Here is a 9,232-nt window from a genome sequence, read left to right as displayed (position 1 = left end):
GAGAACTTTAGTTTTACATTCATTCCATCGTATATCATCTCATTGCCATGGTTCCAATCCCCTCCATGCATCATCAACCACCCAAAGGGTATATCCCAGAAACCCACCCCCTACACTTCCCCCTTCCCTCCCCCCAGTTTTCGGCCCACAGTCCCTTTCCCTCTCTGGGTCCAAAGTCCCCAGTCGCTTCATCACTCCACGTCATCATCTGTGTCTCTATCTCAGGCATCTCTGTTTCTCTGGGTAGGGTCCCACTCTGGGCTCTTCTCCGTTGATGGTCCCAGAGGTCTCCGCTCCTATCCTGGAGAATTAATCACTCCATTTCTTGTTACAAAGCTTCTACCTTTGCATTTCCAACCCTCATAGTCCATCCTGATAAGCATTATCCACTACAGTATCACCAGTTACCCATCTGTATCTCCTTTCATCAGCTCCGCCCAGACAGATTGAATAGTACCTACTGGAGATTCTGCCTTCCGTCATGCTCCCTTCATAGGATCTTATGTTTGTTCAAAGGCTATCTGTCTGCTAGACAGAGGTTTCTTATGTGCGATTCCGCCCCTTTTCCCCGAGACTGCCCTACCTGAGCTGCCTGGTCAGGGAAGCGCCGGAACCTCATCCTTACTTTAAAGCACTCATTTCAGTCAACATCTAGATTCATTAACAAACAGGAAAAATAAAACCATTTGAATACAACAGGACATTTAAGAGAAGAAACATTAATTATACCTAATAACTTTTTCCAGGATTTGATGAGAGACTTTGCTAAAGATGTAACTTCCTCATCTGTACTCTGCTTGCGAATAGCATTAACTGACATTCCAATTCTTGTGGACTGCAAGACAATAAGAAAAAAATTCAATGAATATTTACAAGCAATTTAATTTCTGACATTAGTGGCTCATTTCAGACAATTTACTGGAGCTCTGGTAGCGTAGTGGTTACGAATCGGGCTGCAAACCACAAGGTTAGCAGTTCGAGATTACCACCTGCTCCGCAGGAGAAAGATGAGGCTTTCTGCTCCCATAAAGATTTACAGCCTCGGAAACCCTGTTCAGGTTCACTATGGGTCAGAACCGACTCGACGGCACTTAACAACAACAACCCATCTTCTTTGTCAGATTCTGTTTCCAACTTAAAACAAAAACACCTGAATTTTTTGAAGTACTACAATAGTATAAAGGTAAGTCAGAAAGTATTGCTACTGGGGTTCCACCTCATACATCCATGTGTTTATTCAAAATATAACATGCTTAAATATGTCTCTGTGATCTATGGATGACTGCAGACTAGTTCTCTCAGTAATACACTTACCGTACTCTCGTTAGAAGGCCTTCAAAAAAAGAAAGCGTGCCAAAGGCAATGCACAAAGAGCAGCTAGTTTAAGGAAATGATTTTTTCCATCAATCTTTTAAGCAAGATCAAAGGCAAAGAAGATGATTTTATGGAATGAATTGTTACTGGGGATGAATCTTGGGCTTACAAGAATGATCAAGAGAGCAAGGTCCAATCAAACAGCGACTTCCAAGGTGATCTGCTGTTAAGTGCCACTGAATCAGTCCCAAGTCATAGCGACCCTGTAAACGGGTTTCTAAGGAGCGCCTGGTGAATTTGAACCATGACCTTGTGGTAACTGTGAACTTTAGTGCTGTCGCGTCGGTTCTGACTCATAACGACCCTGTACAGGGTTTCCAAGGAGCAGCTGGTGCGCTTGAACCACCAACCTTGCAGTTCACACCGCCTTTGCATTCCAGCGCTATTAATCCGCAGCACCACACTAGTACTCTGGATATAACATTATTAACCTCTATCTCTTTTAACCCTTGTATTCTTCCTTGACTTCATCATCCTTCTGCCAACCTCCCTCAATGTATATTGCCTTTCCTGTCACCTATCTACCCTCTAAGGAGCTCTGGTAGCGTAGTGGTTATGAATCGGACTGCGAACTGCAAGGTCAACAGCTCGAAACTACCAGCTCTTCCGTGGAAGAAAGATGAGGCAGAAAGCTCCTGTAAAGATTTACAGCCTCGGAATGCCTGTATAGGGTCTCTATGAGTCGGAACTGACTCCACAGCACATAACAACAACACCTACCCTCTAGCCAGTGAATTAGTCTCCCTTTGCTCTCACCCCTGGTAGCCATCAAATAATATTTCTTTAAGTATGAAACCTTTTCTTGAGTTTTTACAATAGTGGTCCCATGCAACATCTGTCCTTTTGTGATTGACTAATTTCACTCAGCATATTGTCCTCAAGGTTCACCCATGTTAGGAGGTGTTTACATATTCATCATTATTCTTCAACATTGCATAGTATTCCATTGTGTGTATATACCAAAGTTTCTTTATGTATTGTTTGTCCACTGACGGGCATTTAGTCTTCCTCCATCTTTTTGCTATTGTGAATAGTGCTACAACGAACATGGGTGTGCACGTATCTACTTGTGTCATGGCTCTTATTTCTTGTGGATATATACCAAGTAGAGGAATTGCCAGGTCAAAGGGTATTTCTATTTCCAACTTTTTGAGGAAACACCTTACCATTTTCCATAATGGTTGCACCATTTTACAGTGCCAGCAGCAATGTAGGAAGGTCTCGGTCACTCCACACCCTTGACAGTGTTTGTTTTCTGTTTTTCTGAGCTTTGTTATTAAGGCTGGGGTGAGATGATTTCACCTTGCTGTTTTGATAGGCATTTCTTTAATGACTAATGATCACAAACGTCCCTCCATATATTTTAGCTGCCTGAACGTCTTCTTTGCCATTCTTTAATTAATTGTGTTGTCTTTTTCTTGTAGAGGTGTTGTAGGTGTTGTAGTTTTCTATAATTTTTAGAGGTTAATCCCTTGGTCTGATATGTCACTGTCAAAGTTTTTTCCCTTTTTACTCTTTTGGTTAAATTTTTTTGATGCACACAAGTGTCTAATTTTTAAGAGGTCCCAGTCATCTATTTTGTCTTCTGCTGTTTGTATGCTGTCAGTTATGTTTGATAGTGTATTTATGCCATGTATCAGAGCCCTAAGATTGTCCCTATTATTTCATTGATGATTGTTATGTGGTGGTGGTGGTGGTAATGTGCCGTCGAGTCACTTCTGACTCCTAGCAACCCTGAGTAGGGTTTCCGAGGCTGCAAATCTTTCTCCTGCAGAACGGCTGGTAGTTTTGAACTGCTGGCCTTAAGGTTAATAGCCTGACTCACAATCACTACGCGACCAGATCATCTGAGTTTGTCCCTATTTTTCCATTTATGATCTTTATAGTTCTAGGTTTTACATTTAGGTCTTTAATACACCTTGAGTTTGTTTTTATATATGATGTGAGATATCAGTCTTGTTTTATTTTTCTGAAAATGGACCTTTTTTCTTTTTTTTCCAGCACCATTTGTTGAATAACTTATTATTGAAATGCTGAGTAACTAGTAAAAATTAAGTAAGTCTTTTCACAAGTAAGAAGGATAAAGCATAGGTGTGGCACTATAGGGTAAGCACTGGACTGCTAACCATAAGGTCCATGATTCAAACCCAACAGCAGCTTCTCAGAAACCCTATACAGGGTCACTGTGAGTTGGAACCAACTCTCTAGCACACAGAAACACATATTCAAGGCAAGCAGAAGCAAGGTCTAATAAGTGCACTTATTTGCTTGTTTGCATTCTTCTACTTAGGTTACATAGTAGAGCACTTGTTGCAAGTTATAGTAAAGATATTCAAACAAAAATAATAAATCACTCCATACATTGGTTTAAAAGCTTTTTTTTTTTTTTTTTTTTTTTTGGCGGGCTGGGCTATAATCAGAATGGAGTCCTAGTATGGCACTGTGGATTAATGTGTTAGACTGCAAAGTCACTTTGAACCACAAGGTCAGCAGTTCAAGCTCACCAGTTGCTCCTCGGAAACCCTACACAGCATAGGATCGCTACATGTTGTAAATGACTCAAAAGCACATAAAATCAACAACAAATAACCAGAATTTAATCACAGATACTAAAGGGGACTTCACATAATATAAAGAATTACGCATGCTCTAAGAACACAAAAATTGTTGCAGGCCAATTAGAGATAATAAGTTGGGGAAAAAAAAAGATGTAAATTATTTAATAAGTGCAGGTTGCTAGTAGTAAATCTTACAAAGCATATGGTTTAAGGAAAAGGAAATAATAAAAGGAATTCTTAGTGGTACCAACAACAAAAAAGGGAACCCTGCTGTAGGTAGACTTTAAGGTAGAGAAATGAAGGAACATTTAAGGTTTCCTTCTAAATTATTCAATCCTTTCAACAAAAATATTCTGCACAAAAACTTTGTTCACGAACTTAAGAGCATGTGTTTGTTCCAGTGTCCTGTGTTAAAGCAGATAGGTTACACAGCAAAAAGATAAAAGAGACCCCACAAATCCAAAACTCCAAAATGGTTTATAGAAGAAAATCAATGTAACCGAATGAGTGGAAGAAATAACTTGAGTTATAAACCCAGTTCTGAAGCTTGACACTGAAACAGATTTTAGGAGGGAGTTAGAAGCAAGCAAAAGTACAAAGATAGCATGAACAAACTAAGTACTCTGCAGTGATTTTTAAAAAAAATTATCACAGGATGTGTTGATAACTAAAAAGTTAATGATTATCCTTCCTAGAATCTAAGATAACTCATAATGAGAATATAAACAAGTTCTAGTTGTTCCTGAGTTGATTCCAATTCCTGGTGGCCATATGTATGTCAGAGTAAAACTATGCTCCAAAGAGTTTTCAACTGCTGATTTTTCAGAAGCAGATTGCCACATTTTCCTTCCAAGGAGGTCAGAGTGGACTTGTACCTCCAAACATTTAGTTAGAGCCAAGTGAATTAACTGTTCACACCACCTAGAAATTCCACTGAAATCACAGTCATATGTAATAAACATTCTACCTAAGAATGCTGTCTACTTAAAAAAACTATGACAAAACTCTGGGGAAATGGCAGCATAAACAAATCATAAATTTCACCCACCTTTCCTAATAAAACAATAAGGAAACAATGTTGGAGTTGAGAGCAGAGGAAAACACAAGGGAACTAAAGACAGAGGCAAGGATTAACAAATCAACAAGTGGAAGGGGTAGGAAAATCTGCTTCTTCTATGTACTGTCCTTCCCCCAGTCACATGGGCTGCTGGCTGCTGTGAACTGTGGCAGAGGCTCCAGGAAAAAAACTTGCTTCCCACTAGCCTGCTCATACAAAGAGATAAGACCCCAAGCTGCTGCCCTAAAATCAACAAAGTGGACTTCTTGGGGTCTGTTTGGGGTGTGCCTGCACCTCCTTTACTCAGACATTGTCAGTTACAAGCCTACTGGGAATTTCTACAGAAGGCCCATGCAGTGGAGTTCGCTCTCACAGTCAGCACTCTACCTGTCTCCCTGCTCAGGCCTCTGAATCCAAACACAGACCTCCCAGGGAGTCAGTTCTGGTTTATCTGCTTCCCCTATCCATCGGTGCTGAGGACTGATTATGACTGCTCTGTGCCAAGAACCAGATATATTTAGTGGAGACCACAGCATATCCAGCATACTCCAGGGGTGGCCCTGACAGCAACCAGGAAGATCTCTCTCTGTAGGGCAATTGGGAATGTGCTGGCACCTCTCTCACCTGAACACTATCAGTTGCAAGTTTAAAGCTAATTGCTCCAGAAGGCATGTGTAGTGGAATCTGCTCTATAGTGAACTCTTTACCAGCCTCCCTGCCAATGCCACTGCTCAGAAACCTCTGAAACCAACAGAACATACCTATAGGGTACTCCGTTCTGATCTCTCTGCTCTATCTTTCATTCAATGCTGAGGACTGCTGTATGCCCTAAGCAGGCCTCTTAGTTCAAACTATACTCACTCACACACACACAAACACTATAGGAAGGGCTCTAATCTTAATGTGGCAGATCTCCCTGGAGCTCTGTTTGGAGCTTGTCAGAGCCTCCTCCATCCAAGCATTGTAACATGCAAGCCTACTGTGAATTTATTTGGTAGGGCCCTGCAGTTGAGTATGTCCCCACAGTCATAGAGCAAGAGACCCCTCTCCAACCTGATCACTGGTGGTTGCCAGGCTGCTGTTAACTGCTATAGAAGACCCCCACAGTACAGCTCCCACAGTCATACTCTACCTAACTCCCTGTGCACCCTGTATCTCAGGTCTCTGAAACCAACAGGACAGACTCCCTGGGGGAAAGTATGGGTCTGTCTACTCCACCTTACAGACTGCTGAATGAGGCTGCTGTGGGCTAGGAAGCAGGCACTTTGAGTAGAGATCACACCCAGAGCTAACATACTGCAGGGTGGGTTCTGAGAGCCGACCCTCCTAGAGGTTTGTTCATAGTTTTGCTACCCCTCCCCTGGTGTGGCACTGTAGGTTAATGCGCCAGACTGCAAAGCTGTTTGAACTGCAAGGTTGGTGGTTCAAGCTCACCAGCTGCTCCTTGGAAACCCTATACAGGGTCGCTATGGGTTGGAACCGACTCGATGGCACTTAACAACAACCCTATAAGTTGGTGGCTACAAACTGTTGGCTGCAACAAAGTCCTACAAAAGATTTCTTACAGTGGATTGAGGTGGTTAGTCACATAAGTGCATACTGCTCCCTCAATCACAAAGATACTGGGACTCTAAAACCAACAAGATCTCTGAGGAAGTCCTGCAGGGGAATGTCAGACCCTAATTGTCCTAAAACAGAGAAAGGTCTGCCAGTTCAAATATAAGCTGATTCCACAAAGCAAGGAAGGAAACTCTGGGCAAAATCGGAGAGTATCACACAACCCAGAATAGGGCTCACTGGGTGTGGGTTTTCCAACTAAACACATGATGGCAGAAACAGAGACAAGTGTGCTACACCCCCTGGTGGCCAGACTGATCACACCATGTTCTCTGCTATGTTTGGGAGAGACTGAAAGCTGAAAAATGAGATCTGAAACTCTCAAATCCCAATTAACCCAGGGAGGGACAAGGAGCAATCACAGAAATGGAGAGGGAAAAGTAAGCAAATGCCAAAGACTCTGCGCCTCCCAAGAATTTTTTCAGATAGCAGTACAGGCAAAAACACCAAATACTAGGTAAATCTGTAAACATTACATTAACACCCTCAAAAAATTCCAATGCTCCAAAAACTAAAAAAAATAAATAAAAAATCACAAGACACACAAAAGACAGAGAAAATATGATCATCTAAATGAACGTCACAAAGAGACAGAAAGTGCAACTAGGGATGCCCAAATAATGAAAAAAACTGGATGAATGTAATACACCAGCATTAAGAAAAATTACAGAACTAAGGGAAAACACAGTTAAAAGAAATACAGAAAACGACGCAAGAACAAAATGAGATACTGCAACTGAAAGAGACACTAACTGAAATAAACACAATAGAACTTAACCAACAGATTTAATCAGGCAGATATAAAAACCAGTGCATTAGAGGATGCTGTCGGTTCTTCACAGTCATCCTGTATAGGGTTTACCAGGAGTGGTTGGTTGGTTTTAACCGCCAACCTTAGGATTAGCAGTCCAGTGCTTATCCTACAGTGCCACACCAGGACTCTGTAGTAGAGGGTAAGACAGTTAAAAATGACCAACAATGAAGAGTTAAGAACAGAGGTTCAAGAAGGCTGAGCAGTTTAATAAAATTCTGGGACAACAACAGAAGACCTAATACACGTGTCATGGGAATTCAAGAAGATAAGAGGAAGGAACAAAGAGACTACGTGAATAAAATTCAATGAAAGTAATTAATCTACAAATCCAAGAAGCTCAAAAATCCACAAGCAGGTAAACCCAAAGAAATCTACACATAATAGTTAGGCGCTCAAAAGTTAAAAATAGACAATACTAGAAGCAGTGAGAAAGTCAGTCACATACAAAGACCCTCATAAGATTAAATGCAGATATTTCCTCCAGACAAATTGTATGCTGGAAGGCAAAGGACTAACATTATTTAATATACTGAAAAACCCATTGCTGCTGCCACTGTGTCAATCCATCTCATTAGGGGAAGGCTTCCTTTTTCGATGACCCTTCATTTACCAAGCATGATGTTCTTCACCAGGGAATGGCCCGTCTGTTCTGAGAATATGTCCCATGCTTGAAAGACAGTCTGACATGCTGACTTTTAAGGAACATTCTAGCTGTACAGCTTCCAACACAGATTTTAATATTCTTCTCCAACACCATAACTCCAATTTATCAGTTCTTCTACAGTCTTCCTTATTCACTGTCTGACTTTCACATGTATATGTTGTTGTTGTCGTTAAGTGCCATTGAGTCGGTTCTGATCCATAGCGAATCTGCACAGGGTTCCCAAAGAGTAGTTGGTGAGCTCGAACCATCGACCATGCAGTTCAAACCAACCCCGCAGTCCAGAGCATCAACCCACAACACCACAACAGGACTCCCACATTACATTGGTGGTGGTGGTAATGTGCCGTGGAGTCGGTCTTTAAGGGAGCAGAAAGCCTCATCTTTCTCCCATGGAACAGCTGGTAGTTTTGAACTGCTGACCTTGAGGTTCGCAGTCCAATTCATAACCACTATGCTATCAAGAGCTCCATATAGTAAAATATGCTCAAATGACTCAAATATCACAAATACTATAATTTTTCAAACATTATCATTTTAGTATGTGATCAGAATAAAAACTTATTAATGAGATCTTTTTCATACTTTTTAGAGGGTGCTAGAAATCCAGTGTATATTTTATACTGATCCAACATCTCAATTCGGCTACTACGTTTCCAGTGATTAAAGTAAAATGTAGTCCTCAAAAACAATCAAGCTGTCTTCAGTGGAAACATATTTTATACTGCTTCCATTTTTTAGTAAGATTAAAATTAATTAAGAGTTGGATAAAGTGAGAAATCCAGTTCCTAGTCTCTCTCGTCACTTTTTAAGGGCTCACTAGACAGGTGAGGTTAGCAGCTGCCATACTGGACCACGCAAGTCTAGGTAGCACAAGGCCTGCCTTGCAGCAACTTTTGGTAATGTTAAATGGCGTCAAGTCAACTCCAACCCACAGCGACCCTTTATACGGTTTCTGGGGAGCAGTTGGTGGGCTTGAACCACTGACCCTGTGACTAGTTATCAGTCCAGTGCTTATAGCACAAATAACTAGTTGCAATCTCCTTTCTATCCTGATTGCCTTAGGCTGGATTCTCTAAAGAAGCAAAACCAGTGAAGTTTATACACACACACACATAAATATATATATATATATATATATATATATATAT

At 41.1% G+C, this 9,232-nt stretch overlaps 1 protein-coding gene across 1 annotated transcript in view; it reads right to left on the bottom strand.

The window, feature by feature from the left end:
* TCEA1 (transcription elongation factor A (SII), 1) overlaps nucleotides 1-9,232 on the bottom strand; it is a 107,480-nt gene that overhangs the window by 53,311 nt on the left and 44,937 nt on the right. The window contains exon 3 of the mRNA XM_006871865.1: nucleotides 730-835. Within this exon, the coding sequence (XP_006871927.1) occupies nucleotides 730-835 (106 nt within the window). The remainder of the gene's footprint in view (nucleotides 1-729; nucleotides 836-9,232) is intronic.

The sequence above is a fragment of the Chrysochloris asiatica genome, unplaced genomic scaffold, assembly GCF_000296735.1.
Source record: "Chrysochloris asiatica unplaced genomic scaffold, ChrAsi1.0 scaffold00176, whole genome shotgun sequence".
Classification (NCBI taxonomy): Eukaryota; Metazoa; Chordata; class Mammalia; order Afrosoricida; family Chrysochloridae; genus Chrysochloris; species Chrysochloris asiatica.
The sequence above is the reverse complement of the archived record's forward strand: the minus strand, read 5'-3'. Positions and strand labels throughout refer to the sequence as shown.